Source organism: Cyprinodon tularosa, unplaced genomic scaffold, assembly GCF_016077235.1.
Source record: "Cyprinodon tularosa strain WSP-4 unplaced genomic scaffold, ASM1607723v1 ctg66, whole genome shotgun sequence".
Classification (NCBI taxonomy): domain Eukaryota; kingdom Metazoa; phylum Chordata; class Actinopteri; order Cyprinodontiformes; family Cyprinodontidae; genus Cyprinodon; species Cyprinodon tularosa.
This window is the reverse complement of record NW_024039407.1, coordinates 4074437-4091141: the sequence shown is the minus strand read 5'-3', so window position 1 is coordinate 4091141 and position 16705 is coordinate 4074437. Positions and strand designations below refer to the sequence as shown.

General features: G+C 37.3%; 1 protein-coding gene across 3 annotated transcripts; it reads left to right on the top strand.

Annotated features, from left to right (window-relative positions):
- The first annotated feature begins 1591 nt into the window (after nt 1-1591).
- On the top strand, nt 1592-15929 carry LOC119799511 (oxysterol-binding protein-related protein 2-like). 3 transcript variants are annotated; one of them, XM_038309444.1, is made up of 14 exons: nt 1592-1689; nt 1937-2087; nt 2163-2274; nt 5053-5128; nt 5314-5448; nt 7378-7475; nt 7822-8004; nt 9188-9295; nt 9377-9466; nt 9554-9680; nt 11808-11927; nt 14375-14498; nt 14590-14680; nt 15429-15929. In XM_038309444.1, exons 2-14 carry the CDS (start codon nt 2051-2053, stop codon nt 15529-15531), a joined length of 1404 nt encoding a protein of 467 aa, XP_038165372.1. In that variant the 5' UTR covers nt 1592-1689; nt 1937-2050; the 3' UTR covers nt 15532-15929. The 3 variants fall into 3 exon arrangements, with proteins under 3 accessions (XP_038165372.1, XP_038165373.1, XP_038165371.1); XM_038309445.1 differs by having other exon boundaries at nt 1596-1632; XM_038309443.1 differs by having other exon boundaries at nt 1607-1689; nt 2050-2087.
- Nucleotides 15930-16705: the final 776 nt, after the last annotated feature.

Genomic DNA, 16705 nt, shown 5'->3' with positions numbered 1-16705 from the left:
AAAATATAAACAAATAAAATACCACACTGCAAAGTGTTTTAACAATATAATTACCTGGAAAATAAATAACCAATATACAGCTATGGACATTTTTTACAGTAATGGATATTTGAAAATAGCAGCAACATCAGAGATATGCAAAATTACAGCAGCGTGTTATTTAACTGAGTAAGATAGAAACTGTGCAAAATCAGCATGAATGTAACAACTTATTGAGGTTGTTTGGAACAGTGGTGGTTATAGAACCTTCCAGCTGCTGGGAGGAAAGATCTGTGATAACGCTCCCTGGTGCATTTAGGGTGCAGCATTCTATCACTGAAGGAGCTCTCCAGTTCTGCAATAGCTTCATGCATGAGTTGGGAGACATGATATGATATGTTAATTAAATTCAGACCCTGGCTAACTTTTCCAGATATTGAAATAATAAAAGAAATGTGATTTATTCTAGAATAGGCATTGAAGGAGCTCTCCAGTTCAGCAACATCTTCATGCATGGGATGGGAGACATTATCCAACAGAGATGTTAATTTAGTCAGGATCCTATTGTTTCCCACCTCCTGCAAAGAGTCCAGAGCACATTCAATAACAGAGCTGGCCTTCTTGATCAGCTTATCCAGTATCATTGGTGCATTTATGATTCAGTAGTCTGACACTAAAGGAGCTCTCTGGTTGTGCAACAGCTTCAGGTATGGAATGGGAAACATAATCTGTTTTATGCAAGGTCCTTCATCTCACACTCCCTGCACTGGGAAAAGAGCACCATGACACAGTTGGCCTTTATGAAAGATATCTGTATCAGTTAACACATGAAAATCATTTCACAGATAGATTCATTTGCACTAAAATGGTGATCAAGCAGGTTTTTCAAATATTATTAAACGTGGCTTATGTACAAAGGGTTGGACGTTTTTATGACATGTATGACAATGGAAATTATTTAAACAAATCTAAAACTATAAATTATTCCATGTACTGGTGAAAGCTGCTCAGTGGAGCAGTGGGTAGCACTGCTGCTTTTTAGCAAGAAGTTCAATTCCCAGTCTGGGGAATCGAACCCGGAACCAGCATGTGCAGCTCGCATGGGTTCTCTCCGGGTTCTCCAGCTTCCTCCCACAGTCCAAAAACATGAATGTTAGGTTAATTAGCTTCTCTAAATTCTCCTTAGGTGGGAGTGGGTGCGTAAATGGTTGTTTCTCTCTGTGTTGCTCTACGATGGACTGGTGACCTGTCCAGGGTGTACCCCGCCGCTCGCCCGTAGACAGCTGGAGATAGGCATCAGCAACCCTCACGACCCCGTTTGTTATAAACGTGATGGAAAATGAATGGATTACTGGCGAAATTGTATTTAATCAACACAGTTGATTTTATTTCTATTTTTATCATATTATTGTATTTTTGTAACTATCTCAATATTTCCTATTGCAGACTATAATAAATAATAGAGATCTAATTCTTTTTGTTCACTCAGCCTGGCAGGGGAATGTTTTTCCTTTTTATGTCACATTATTAGATGAGAGTTGAAAATAGCTGCTCTTTGCCTTCCATTTCTAGGCCTCTCCTGGCTGCCACCAATTGGCTGGAGACCTTGTCAGTCACGGTGTCCTTCCCGCCCACTTCCGCCAGGCTCCAGAGGTGCTACACTTTCCGTTTGTTTATGTTAGCCGAGGCCAAACTGACACTAATTGTAAGGTATGTGTGACGTGTCAGTGTGTAACTTTTACTGTCGGAGTGTAATTATGTGTCAGCCTGTGAGTGTACTTCTTTCATCAGCTAATAGCGGCTTCGCCTCGCGGTTAAACCGTTTCCATCTGCGATGCTAATAGCTAGTTAGCCGCTAGCTGCGGAGCTGTGCGCGTGACAGCGAACTAGAAACATGTTTCTGTCACAGCTCTGTTTGACTTCACTATGTGGTTCTTAAAGGCTGTCTGTGTCACAGGTCGTGCTTGTGGCTGCCTGATATGCTTCAGAGAGAAGCAGAGCTGCAGAAACCGACCGACGCTGGAAACATGACTGCTGAGTAACAGTTTGTTCACTTTTTTTTCTGCTCAGTATGAACAGCGAGGAGGAATTTTTCGACGCTGAGACAGGTGAGATGATCAGATCGAGTCTTTGCATCCATGGTTTGCTTTACCGTTTCATTGAAAGGATTAAATCTGTCCCAGGATTGGAGTCTGATGATTCCTGTGAGGTCAGTTTCAAAGATGCGCTGCTGTTTGACAGCAAGCAGGGGACTGATGGCAGGAGCGCACGAGAAAATGGACTGTGGGAGCGCAGGTAAGAAAAAAAAATAATATATATATATATGTCATATTTTGTATTTTATTATTACATTGAAATGATTCGTTGTCGGGCTAAACATGTTCATTTTTTTAATAAATTGTATGCACACATTTCAGTATGTTTCCTTTTGCCTTGTATTTCCTTCCATTTAGTTATTCAGAAAACTATTTTTTAAATGATTTTAAAATCTAATCAGTTTCCATAACAAATGTTATTTGCATGTTTTAAGCCTATAGAGTAATTTGGTGATAATACTATTAATAATAATGATATAATAATAATAATTGATCTCACATTGGAGAATTTCACCTCTGCATTTATCCCATCCCCTTTGGGAGCAGTGGGCTGCCATTGTGCGTTGCCCGGGGAGCAGTATGGGGTTAAGGGCCTTGCTCAGAGACCCAGATGAAGGTACCAGATCTGCTCGGCGTCCTGCCCCTTCTTATGAACTCAACTCCTCTCGGACTAACTATATTGCACCCGTTTCTTAAGGATCAAATCTCTTTTGGAATTTTAATATATTATTACATATATTTGCTATTATTTTACATTTCATTGGCGATCTAAAGTAGCCGAAACTATAAAACAATAATTGTCAGTCTTGAAGGGAAGAACTGCCTTCTAAGACAGACAAAAAAGTCTCAGCTTTTTTATTCTTTTTATGGAAATCTGAGGGCAGAGGAGGACAAATGGGACATCGTAAAAAAGGACTTTCATAGAGATTTTAGACGAAGAAAACAACAGTTATTTGGTTACGTGTAGAAAACGAACGATTGTTGTTAATATGAATTTAAAAGTAGTGTAGTTTGATATGGCTAACTGACCAAACTAAAAGAGTCTAACCTGTTAGCTACTGACCACAGCTAGCTACAGCGCTACCCAGCTCTCCCCCTTTATACCATGGCCTTGCAGTTACTTTGTTCACCATAAATAGATTTTTTCAGTATTGTCATCGATCAGGTAAAACTTCATCGGTCATTAGACACGCTAATGCTACAGATGATCCGGACTCTGCACACTGATGCTGTGTGATGTTATAATCATCGTCTGGGCAACCACAATGTTTTACATCATATGGCAAAGTTCCACCAATCATGTAGCGTAACATCACTGACATGTGCAGGACCCGGGCAGATCTGATCACTCGAGCAGATCTTGTACTTGTAACCTTCTTGGAGCACAAGCGCACTGCGCTAACCTCTAGGCCAACACTCCCCCTAAAGAGGAGTGTTGTCCCCCTACAGGCCCACTCATTTAACTGGAACTGATAAGATTGCTGTGTGTGATAAATATCTATGTATTTGTTTTTAAATGTATTTATTTTTTGGTTTCTTGGCCAGGTCACTTTTGGAAAAGAGGTTTTTAATACCAATGAGTTTCCCTTACCTGATTAAATAAAGGGATCTAATCTAGCCCAATATTTCTGAAAAGTCAGATTTATAGCTGTTATTTTCAGTGACACTATTGAAATAAACTATATAGACTAATTTTAACGATTGTTAAAGTATTTATTACTCTATAGCAGGAGTCTGCAACCTTCAAAATCCAAAGAGCTACTGTATTTTGGCCTGAATTAAGCTAAATAACAGTTCATTAGACCTTTTCATAAAAGACAACTAAATTTAGTTTAATTGTGTTATAGGAAATGTGTTTCCAGCTCTAACAGCCAATATTTCATTTCTATTGTTAGAAGAAAGTAAAACATTTTCTGGACGTTAATCTGTGGAAAATTATGTTAAACGTAAGCCCATAGGTCCCAGGCTAACAATGAAAATAGGATCTTAAACATAGGATATTATTTTTTTCGTTCTGTTGTGGAAAGTTCCATTTCATAATACTTGGGAAAAAATGGTTTAAGCCTCCAAAACTTGCATTTGTTATTTTAGTGTCCTGAAAACCAATACTTGTTTGTTTTCTTTACTATTTTTAACAACAATTAAGAGCCATCGTAGGAAGTCCAAAGGTCCACTTGTGGTTCTGGAGCCACAGGTTGCAGACCCCTGCTTACTTTTCTGTTTTTTCATTGCACCAAAATACAACTTCAAGAAATGCTTGGATGAGGGGATTTTTTTATCTCACTTATGCTCAATCTTCTCACCCAGTTTTAGCTTCAGTGTTTTTTCAGTATCTTATTTGGATAAAGCATACGTGTAAGACCCTAATGGATTTAGATTTTCAAAGAAAATTGTAGAGGTCACCACTGTTTGATTTGGCTGCACAATGAGAAATCATTTAGCTTACAATATAGGGAACCCACCCATGACATTTAGTTCTGACTTTTTTGTATAATAACAGAGAGGGACCTAAAATAAAACAAATAAAAATGAATTGGCAAGAATAAAAGTAACGTTCACATAATTTAGTATGGAGGCGTGGAGTATGCAGTGTTCTGGAAACAATGAGTGGTAGTGTTAAAGAAGAAGAAGAAGAAAAAAGTTTGCATACAATGAGATGGATGTAAAATGGCGTGGTAAACTGTAGTGACAAATTGCTTAAATACACAAAACAGCTGTTATCTTTATTAGCATTTTTATATTCACGCTTCCTTTTTTTGTATTAACTGTTAGAGAAGTGATAACTGAAAAATGTGTTTGTTTTAGACAGGTTCTACTTTGGGTTAACCTTTGTTTTAGTTAATATTTAGCTGAATTGAATTAAATAAGTTACATTTTTACAAACATGGAGCTACCATTACTGTAATCTGTGAGATTTTTCTATCCTTTATTAATTCTTCTGCTTTTTAAAATTCCCTTTGATCCACATGTGCGACAGGAAAGCCCTTCCTGCAGAAACGATCTCCAGGAACAATTTCAGCGTTTGGAGCATATTGAAGAAATGCATTGGAATGGTGAGTTTATTCAAAGGGTGTCAGAGAAGAGCAAATATAAAGATCATGTCATAGTTTTATCTAGTTACTGATGCTTTTGTAAAGAGTGTCTATTAAGAATAATAAATATGAAGCTTGAAAATATTTTTTTATTTTTTGATAATTACAGTTTTAGTTGATATTTGACTCTAATCCTGACGTTATAGGAGCTGTCCAAAATAGTGATGCCTGTCGTATTTAACGAGCCGCTGAGCTTTCTCCAGAGAATCTCGGAGTACATGGAGCACACTCATCTCATTCACAAAGCTTGCAGCCTGTCGGACTCCATAGACCGCATGCAGGTAGGGAGGATTTCTGCTGTTGCTTTTGGAAGTGAAATACTTCTGTATAAATGCACTAATTACTGAGCTGAATGAATGGTTCATATTTTATTTTCAATACGAATATTCAATATTCTGAAGACATGATTCCCGCAGGTCCTTAAAAAGTCTTAAAAGGCATTGAATTCTTCAAAATAAAACTAAGGCCTTAATTGGTATTAAAATGACTTAAATCAGTCTTTCGTAGGTCTTAATTTTTAAAACATCATAAATAGAATTATATTTATTACGATTTATTTTTGTTATCTAAATAAAACATTAAAATGGACAATTTTTTTTTAATTTCTTTTTTAAATAATGGCTCGCCATTATTGGTTCCGTCCTGATAGCGGAACCTATAAAAGCGTCGTTGCGGCCGGGACATTTGGGAGATGCACCATTAACTTTTTGTCTGGAAAATATGAGCAAGTGTAAATGTAACCAAAATTGTCTATCCAGCCAAGAGTTTTCTCCATGGCTACAACCAGGGAACAAACATGAGGCACAGTGTATTTTATGCAAGAAGTCATTCAAGCTCAGAACGATGGGAATTAAGGCAGTGGAGTCGCACATGCGAAGCACGAAACACAAAGCGTCAAAATCGAGTTATCGAGAAACAGCCGGTATTTCTCAGTTTGGTTCCACCCTTGTCTCTGCAACGCCTCCACTTATCACCAAATCAAACATACTAAGAAAACGTTACAAAGAAAAATAGCTGCAAAAAAGACTTAGCACTGCTTATGTTGTGGCTTTAAAACGGATTTGTTTTGTTCCCTGCTAAAACAAAGTTTGTGAATTCAGTTAAATAATTGTTAAAATATATCTGTCATTTGTGTGTTTTTAGCCTTCTTCCTGTATGGGAAGCTTTTCAAAATTTGAAACATTAGTGCAGTGGTTTATGTTAAAATAAACCTTTGGGTTAAGTTGTCGCAAGCGGGTTTTTCTTGTGAATTTGGTCTTAAATTTTTATTTCAAGTGGCATTAAAAAGTCTTAAAAAGTCTTGAATTTAACTTGCCTCATGCTGTAGGAACCCTGGAAGAAAAGAGCAGACTAGAAACAATGGAACATTTGAATATTAAAAAAGAAAGTAACAGAAATCTAATGGAAACCTGAATGTTTGAACGTAAACATAGACAACCTCATTGTACTGATTAATAAGAAAGGAATAGCTAGTGTAGGCACGGGCCTGTATGAAGTTTTGACAGTATGATAACGTCAAGCAAAAAAAATATCAGTTTTACAGTAGGATAATTACAGCTCTTTTCTGAAATGTTTGAATAAAAAAGGCTTAAATTGTAGATCCTCATATATAAGATTAGAGGAGAAAGAAGCTAAAGCTGCAGTCACTGATTCCGTTCTTTAAAGGGATGAAGGGTTTAAGGTTTGTTACTGAGTTAGGGGAAAGAAATTCACTCTGTTTTAATTATGCTTGGCTACTGTCTGACAATCTTGGCCAAGACATTAAATTCTTCATACACAGATTAGGGTTTTATTTTAAATTCAAAGATATTACCAGCCTCCATGTTGTGGCTGTCTCTCCAAGCAGCTGTTATGATGAGGTAAATTAATCTTCATTAGTGCAGACAGAGCAACTGCATAGCATGGGTATGCATGTAAAGTATTCAGATGTTGCAAAAGAATTTGCCTTTAACCTAATATGTGTGATATGCATCTAGATTCTCTAATTTATCTGTGATGCCGAAGCATTTTTCAACCTGTCCCAAAAATCTATGGCAGCCTGTTTGATTAAATGACATAAGCTCGAGTATTACACGTTGACGAGGTGATTTCAGAGTCTTTGTTTTCTTAAAGCATCTTTACCTGCTATTTTGATGCAATTCAGATGTGAATGTGCAGAATTATAATTGGGATATAATTCCTAGCTGATCCAGTTCTTGTATCTGTGGCAGGTTGTTGCTGCCTTTGCTGTTTCTGCTGTAGCATCTCAATGGGAGAGGACTGGAAAGCCATTTAATCCTTTGTTGGGGGAAACATATGAACTCATAAGGTAATTAAGAAGAAATGGTTGATATTTAGCTGTGGTAATGTTCTTTATATCCACATTTAAATGCTCAATATTCCCGCATAGTGAATATTTCATCTTTTAAACATTAGTTTTTTTAATATTGCCAAAGATGGTTCATACTGCAGAACTTCTTAATATATTCCACCTGTCATACATTTTAAATACTTTGTCATGTTTAGATGGTTGAACCGATTCTCAATAATCCCACTGCCTAAAATGCTAAAGGTTACAGAGAGTAGATGACTAACTGCTGATACAGTCATTGCAATTTTTACCTATATTATCCCATTGCAATGTTTGCTAATGTTGTTTTCTTTTAATTCTGCAGAGAGGATGAAGGATACAGATTGATCTCTGAGCAGGTGAGCCACCACCCCCCGATCAGTGCCTTCCACGCTCAGTCTCTGAAGCAAGAGTTCGAGTTTCATGGCTCCATCTACCCGAAACTGAAGTTCTGGGGTAAAAGCATTGAAGCTGAGCCTAAAGGCACCATGACGCTGGAGTTATCAAAGTAATTATTTACTCACACTTATGATTTTTCTTTCCTCCTGTGTTTTCCTTATGAGATTTTATTGGAGCATCAGTCCACTTGGATTGATTCCAAAAACAGCAGGTAATTAGTAGTGGTGTAAATCACACCCATCATGGCGATTCGATTCAGTATCGATTTCCTGACCCAACAATTCGATTATTTTCGATACTCAAGAATACACCATGATACGATTCGATTTATTGATTCTTTTTTTTTTTTCTTACAGGCTAGACAATGTTTCAAATTTGAAATAAATCAATGAAAGCTGTAATATCGTTACGCGTTTTATTTGAGAAACAACAGCAAATAACAGAAGTAGAAAAGTTGTATTCCACCTATTCCTATTAAAACCTCATTCATGGAAAAATAATAATACCCCTGCGTTATAGATTCTGAAAGGCCTTGCATCAAAAATACTGCACATAATTAGTGCAATGAGTGCAATGCAATATCTCGGCTCCAGAGTGTTGACGTCCCCGCCCCTCCGCAGACGCTCCGCTGCTCCTCTCTCAAATTGTAGCTGACCGCAAACAGTGCCGCAGACAGGAGGCCGACTTTTTTTGTTTTTATGACCGAAATTGCGGAAAAAAACTCGTGAAGTTTGACCAGCTAGAAGATCGAGGTGCGCGAGAACGCTGGGACCCTTTTTCCACCTGGATCCCCGCTATTTTTCACTGTCATGTCCCTCCGTCATCGGACTAAACTCGCCCCCAGTTCCTCTCCGCCTCGGCCGTATCTAGACCCACGGCGATTAACGCAGACCATGCTTCAAGGTAGCAGGAAGCAAGGTAGGAGGGCAAAAAGGTTTAGCGCCACCGCAGCACGGGAGGGAGAATTACGCCCAGGAGCAAATGGATAAAAATAGACCGGAGGGAAAAAAAAAAAAAAAACATAATTGATACTCTTGTGGACGTGTCGATGCATCAGATCGTCGGCTGTTGGATGGATACATCGATACAAAATAATTATTAGTTACACCCCTAGCAATTAGTTTGACAAAAGACTGCAACTGGTTATCAGCTCCTCTATTCACCTTGCTTTAGCAAATATGTCGGAACCTAGTTTTAGAGCTTCAGGACGCAGCTGCATAATCAGTTCAAATGTTAGATTTTGAATCTTTCTTGGATGTGTAAATCTGTCTCTGATGCTGTTGTTTTGACAGACATAAAGAAGCATACACGTGGACAAATCCAATGTGCTGTGTGCATAACATCATTTTGGGAAAACTCTGGATTGAGCAATATGGAACGGTGGAGATAGTCAACCACAGGTAAAGTCACTGATCCTTAAAAAAAGCTATGTTGGACCTGTGAGTATGTATTTCTGATTTAAACTACCTGTAATCCCTCAGCACTGGAGAGAAGTGCGTTTTGAACTTCAAAGCATGCGGGATGTTCGGAAAGGATCTTCATAAAGTGGAAGGATATATCCAAGATAAAAGGTAACAGAAGGAGCACATGAGGTCCGTCGGGTGTAAATTTTGATGATTTGCATGTTTTCTGAACACGGCTTTTTGCGGTCGTTCCAGTAAGAAGAAGAGACAAGTCATCTATGGCAAGTGGACAGAGTGCATGTACAGCATTGACCCTAAACTTTATGAAACATACAAGAAATCGGAAAAGAAAGCAGGGAGCGACTCAAAGAAGCTGAAGCAGGTAAGAAACCATGCAGGCCGCTTGCTTTGCTCGGTGCATGATCATTTGCAGTGAAGAGATCCCACTAATAGTCCCTTCATACTAGCTAAAGACACCGCTACCTTCTCATGAGTCATTTCACTTAGTCAATGTGATCTGATTGCTATGTGTTTGGAAAATATTCTCTGTCCAAGCTAAAAAAAAAGACTTTCTTCTGTGTTCTGTGTCACTCCTCTGGGCTCCATCAGCAGCTAGTTGCACTAAATACTCCTACTCATAGCTCCACCCTGGCACATCCAGAGTCAGGAGGCAGTAACAATCCTCTGATTTTGCTTGAGTAAAAGGCCACTGCCAGCATGACAAACACAATCATGATAAAGCTATTTTTAGTCTTGCTTTTAGGATTTAAAAGCCTGATTATTCATAATATCAAATGCAACCAAAGTAAAGAGGTTAAAGAAAGCAGGTTTGTTTACATTTAGTAACAGTCATTTTACTTACCAATAGCCTAATGTGTACATTGAACCATAGTTAAAGTTACAGTTAAAAGTTTTGAAAATGTTGGGGTTTGATTCAATTATCAAAGTCAAATTATCAACACAGCCTAATTTGGCTACAGCATTATGGAGAATTAATTATGATTAGTCAAATTATTAAAATAATCATCAGCTATTTTTAGTAATCAATTGTTAAATGAATTATAGAGACTAAAACAGCTGACAGAGCAACCAACACACATCACATCACAAATATTGTAAAAAAAAAAAAAAAAATTGCATTTAGGCTACAAAGTTTTCATCTGTCACTCTAGAACTTCTAAAGTGGAAAAGTTTTAGTAGTTTCACCTGGTTTAAAAACAATCTTTAAGGAACCTTTTGCTCTCTGGTTATTAATCGAAAATAAATGGTCGACAGATTTATCAATTAGCAAAATGATCATTAGTTGCAGCCCTTTTGCAACTGTGTATAATAACACTTGCAGATACCATCTGTCCGATGTGCTGGAGATAATCTGACAAACCTCAGAGTTTTTTTAGCTGCTTAAAAAACCCTTAAAACAATCACTGATGTTTATTTGCCGGGTTTTTTTTCTCCTTGCTCTATAGTAGCCCAACCTAGCTGCTTCTGGTTGAACACCATTCATCCGCTCTTATCTCCAAGTACTTCTGTGTAATTTGAAAAAAATATAACATTTAAATAAAATAAAAAAAACATTTTGGGACTTCATTTATTGGGTAGAAACCAGAATCTCTGTTTGTTTTGAAGGATCTATTAAGTCAGATCCTGCTAATTAGCAGTGCTCAGTTAACAAAAAAAACGAAAAAAACAAAATAGAAAATTACTTTTTTTTGGTTGGAATTCCTTATTTGCCCTTTTAAAAAAATATATAAAAAGAAAAAAAATACATTTTTGATATTAATAATTTATTACTATGCGATAAGTCAAGATTATTTTTTTTTCTACTGGCTGTTATCAGGTATATCTGATTGTGTACAATAGGATTTTGAGCAAAGTTTTTAGCATTAAATTATGCAAAAGGTATCAGATGCAAAACATTTCAGAAACTGTATGTATCAAATACGATACATTTGGCATTATAGGGTTAAAGGTGGTGGGCTAGTTGATAAAGGAGGGGTTGGCGGCCTGAAGAGGTCATAGCCTTCATATCTGATGCTGCAACCAAGATAATTAGCCCTTACAGCCTTGTAAGAAAAAATATAGGCTATTTTCTAAAACCTACCACAGTTTTATGAGGAGTCCATTGCATTGTTTATCGTCTACATCCAGTGTAAAGCTGCTGCTTCTCATATGATTGTCAGTAATCTGTTTGATTTGTGACTGAATCTGTTTTTGTTAAATGCTGTCTTTTCCTTTCACAATATCATGCAGTGGCATTAGTTTAAGGTAAGGTAAGAGTGTGTTTGGTATCTTTAGTGTCTCGCTACTGTATGTTTTTAGTATTTGTTTGATTAGATCATTGCCAGCACTTTAAACAATGATGTCTGGAAATTACATGCCGTTGTTGCTTGAGGTGTTGATTTTGTGGCGACCGTAGTTCCCATGATTCACCTGGTTGCACTGTAAAGTCTGTTCAGTTTGCTTGAGCTCGTCACTTTGAAGAAGATTTTTTGTCGTTCTTTGTGTTTAGGAACGCAGCTGTGAAGGTGAGGAGGACGACAAATTGCCAGAGATTCAGGAGACTGTGACCGTGATACCAGGAAGTGCCTTACTGTGGAGGATAACGCCGCGGCCCGCTAACTCAGCGCAGGTCTGTGACTCAAAATAGCATTTCACTCTGGTTAACAACTGGATTCTACTGCTGTCCTGAATGAATAACAGCCAGTATTTTGTTTTTTGTTTTCTTTTAATTATATATAGAAACATTTATATTCCAATTCTTTCTTCTATTAATCTTAAAATTAAGATTCATTCAAAATTAATTAAGACATAAGCTGGTGCTGGTGTTTTTATTTTACAAATGCAGGAAATGCTGCATAGGAATAGTTTGTTTATAAACAGATATTATTCAGTCCTCTAAAGACTATTATTTATCAATAAATAATGAATTTAAAGGAATAGTACACCCAAAACATGATTAGCCTTCATTTTCTACTCACCCCCATGCTGAACAACACTCTGGAGTACTTTTTTGATATCTCAAATGCATCTGGAGATCTGGGAGGCTTCTTGCTGTCTGCTGACATTCAAATAATGGAGGTCTATGGCGCCTGAGGCAGAAAGGTCCATAAAAGTCCACAAAAAACGTTTCAATATTCCTCCATACTGCTCGTCCAATGTATTCCAAGTTTCCTGAGTGGGTAGCATCCAGAATTTACTCGAAACGAAGTCATTTAGAATATTTTTAGAGCATAAACAGTAGTGTATAGGATTTCCTGAAAGCGCGCACCTGCGCGATCCCGACGCTACGGAAGCCGGCAGACCAAACCAGCGCATTCAGCTCGGCAAAGAACTCATGCTCTTCCTCAACACAGACATTTTTCTTTCGTTGTTTCTTTCTTTGCACAGGTAAACGGCACATTTCTTCTTCTACGCTTGCATTATTGGAAGAGCAGACGCTGAATGCGCACTTTCATCTGGTTTGGTCTGCCGGCTTCCGTAGCCTCGTGATCGCGTATGTGCGCGCTTTCAGGAAATCCTATACACTACTGTTTATGCTCTAAAAACATTCTAAATGACTTTGTTTCGAGTAAATTCTGGATGCTACCCACTCAGGACACTTGGAATACATTGGACGAGCAGTATGGAGGAATATTGACACGTTTTTTGTGGACTTTTATGGACCTTTCTGTCTCGGTCACCATAGACCTCCATTATTTGAATGTCAGCAGACAGCAAGAAGCCTCCCAGATCTCCAGATGCATTTGAGATATCAAAAAAGTACTCCAGAGTGTTGTTCAGCATGGGGGTGAGTAGAAAATGAAGGCTAATCATGTTTTGGGTGTACTATTCCTTTAAGGTGAGCATTGCCTGTAAACTAGGAACTAATGAGTATATTTTAATGGGTCCCAAATCTTTTATTTAAACTATTGAACACTTACTCTCATTATGTTTACAACATCAGAAAACAAAACTGATCTCCAGCATAGAAAACGAAGAAGAGTGAGTCTGAACCTGACTCACCTGACCTGAACCCCATAGACGATCTGTGGGATATTGTGAAGAGAAAGTTGATAGTTGCAAGACCCAACACTCTGGATGAGCTAAAGGTTGAATTTTTATGTATTAAGAACACTTTTCTTTTATTGGTCCGATGAAATATGCTAATTTTGTGAGATAGGAATTTTGGGTTTTTATGAGCTGTATGCCAAAATCATCCGTATTAAGACAATAAAAGGCCTGAAATATTTCTGTTAGTGTGCAATAAATTTAAAATATATGAATGTTCAAGTTTTATCATTACGTTATGGAAAATAATGAACTTTTTCACAATATGCTAATTTTGAAAAGGACCTGTATTGTTCATTTCAAAGGGGAATGCAGGTGTATAAAGTTGAGGTATGGTTTAAAGATGTAACTTAAAAATGTAAAAAAATACATCTCACACTTTTCTAAAGTTTTATGGATTCATTTTCAACATTTAAGAAACCAGGTTTACGTTAGCTAAGAAATGTTGTTTTTAGTGACACATTAGACATGATATTGATTTTAAAGCATTGACCTTTAACTGATAATTGATGAAATGTGGAAGCGGCTCGATGTGGGCTCTGAACTTCAGCACCTGCCAGCAGAGCAGGTTCATCACCTCTGAACTTTAGATTAAAAATGTGCTCTCACTGTGTCGTCTGTTTATCATTTTAAAGTCCTGCACTCTATCAATACTTTAGATAATAGCAGCTTTTTTCACCGACGCTATCAATACTGTCTTCTCTGCTAGTTCATCACATGACAAACCACAACAGGTTTGCTTCATGGAGATTTATATATGTTTTTAAAGAATGTAAAAGGACTTAATGTTGAATCTGAGATTAGTACTGATATCTTGAAAGTGGGAAGATTTTCTAGAAGTTCCCAGAACTTGATGCGAGAAGATCTGTTTTATTTAGCAGTGCTGAAAAGGTCAGCATGTGTCCTTTTGGGTTTCATTCACAGGGTTCTTTTTCTTTGGGACATTTTATTTGGATTGACTGAGAATCACTGAGTCAGAGAGTGTAATTATTTCACAGGTTCTGTGTTTTTCATTTGTTCTCTTGGTAGATGTATAACTTCACCAGCTTTGCTGTGACGCTAAATGAGCTGGAGCCCGGCATGGAGAGGCTGCTGGCACCAACGGACTGCCGGCTGAGGCCCGATATTAGAGCCATGGAAAATGGAGACATAGGTAAAAGGTGGCTAACGCTAACATGAACAAAAAACCATTTTGATATAAACCTTTAGTAATCCCTATTTTCCCCTGTTTTCTACGTTTTCAGAATTAGCTAGTGCAGAAAAGGAGCGATTAGAGGAAAAACAGCGAGCTGCACGCAGAGAACGATCAAAGGATGAAGAGGAGTGGTCGACCAGGTCAGCACTAACCCGCCATTTTTACAAAGCAAAGTTACCATGCCGACGTAAAAAAAAAAAAAAAAAACACTTGCTATAATATGACAAATGGATTAAATAAGATCTTTTTTTTATTTTAAAAGATCTTTATTTGGCTTTTTTTTGTCAAACTGCAAATACCTATGAAAGTTTTTTATAGTTGACCAACAGGTAAAAGTAAAATTATAATTTATTTTTGAATCATGTACAAAGGAAAAATATCAAGTCCTTTTTACTGACAATCCAGTGAACAGGTTTGCTTTCTAAGTTAGTCGCTTATGAAATATATTTCCAGCTTTTCTGCATCCGTTTGTTTTTGTCTGTCCTGGGTTAATATTCTCTAAAATATTTTGAATTCAATGGTTGCAGCTTCTCAAAATCTCTGCTCTGCATACTATCTGGTTCTTACAAAGATAAAAAAAAAAAACGTCTTTTATCTTGTTTTAAGACAATTTCTAATATTAAGCGTTTATCATGCTTATTTCTAGATTAAATTCAAGAAATCTTGTGAAATTGAAATTATTTTGCTGCATGGACAGATAATTTCACTTGGTTTGAATTATTTTTCCTGGAATTGAGCTTTTTTTTATTTTAGACACCCTTTTTTGCAGTGTGGTATAAGATTCTTTATTAGCTGTAACTTTTCCAATCCAAACATTTCCCCACCTTTCCAGAGCTTTCAAACACCGTCTAACCTCATCAATAAAAGCAACTCTTTTTTTCTCTTCAGGTGGTTCCAATCGGGAACAAACCCTTTCACAGGAGCCGAGGACTGGCTGTACACAGGCGGATACTTTGACAGGAAGTACTCAGACTGTCCCAGCATTTATTGAATCGTGAAAATGTTAAATTTGTTTCTCAGCATCTCGGATATGTGACCTTGAAATGGCCAAATGAAACAGACTGACACTGTCTTTGTTGAAGAAAACTGATCTCCGTTAATTCGATCATCTGTAACGACTGTGAACATGCTCTGCAAGAGTTTTTAGAATGCACTGATCAGAAATGCTGTCAAGAGACACATTCACCGTTATTCACCCTAATCACTCATTTTACTCACTATTTAAGGCTTGTAAACACGCCACCATTGTGAACTTCAGAAACACAGACAGGCTGCAACAGGACAGGACACACAAGACCTTTAGTGCAGGTAAATCCTGCAGGTCATCCATCCACATCCTTCTATCATGTTGCATTAAATATCAGGGATTATTTGAACACATCCGCTACTTTTATATGAACTCAGATATTAGATGTTTATTTTATTTAACACTAAATATCTGTAAAATGTCACAAGTGTTCCTGTGAATAGATTTAAAAAATATATAAAGCTGCTTATCACCATTTTTACTCCTATCATAAACTGGTATTGTCAGTACAGTATGTAATCGTGTTGAGAACAGATAAATAAACTGGTGCTCGCATGCTCACCAAAATATTATTTGACAAATTTGAGCCATAAAAAAACTCTTTCCTGCACCTAGAATGAATGCATTCATGATGAGAAAAAAAACTGCTCATTTATATACTAGAGACTTCTTCCTGACAAAAACGGGCTTCTCCAAATGACCTGACAAAAAAATAAAAACTGAAATCCTTCAGAAATATAAAACCCAAGTGCTAGCAAACAGGATTGTGAAGCCCAATCAAGAAACATTTATTATGCTTCTCCTTGTTTTGTGTTCTCCAAACCTTTAAACGTGAAGCAGAATGTTTTTACGACAGCTAATTTGCACCTTTAAAACGAATGCCAAAATATCTCTTAGCTGTGCTGAGCACTTTCACATGTTCAAAGAGCTATTGTTAAAAACACTTAGACTGACACAGTAAGGGTGAAAATGTCGGATAGAAAAGGGAAAATGTTTGAAAGTGTGAATCATGTCTGTTTTATATAAATGGTGGGTCTTAAAGGAGGGGCTTCCCGCAGCTCTAGCAGCACTGTGTCGCAGAGAAAGCTTTACGAGAGACCTTTAAGAAGTCTGGGTTGCGTTTTTAGTCTCAGCTCCA

Bases quoted from the DNA above. Each gene is read 5' to 3' on its own strand.
- LOC119799511 (XM_038309443.1), top strand. From the start codon at position 1,655: ATGTTAGCCGAGGCCAAACTGACACTAATTGTAAG. The intron at 14,499-14,589 runs GTAAAAGGTGGC...CTACGTTTTCAG, and splicing joins CATGGAAAATGGAGACATAG to AATTAGCTAGTGCAGAAAAG. The intron at 14,681-15,428 runs GTCAGCACTAAC...TTTTCTCTTCAG, and splicing joins GAAGAGGAGTGGTCGACCAG to GTGGTTCCAATCGGGAACAA.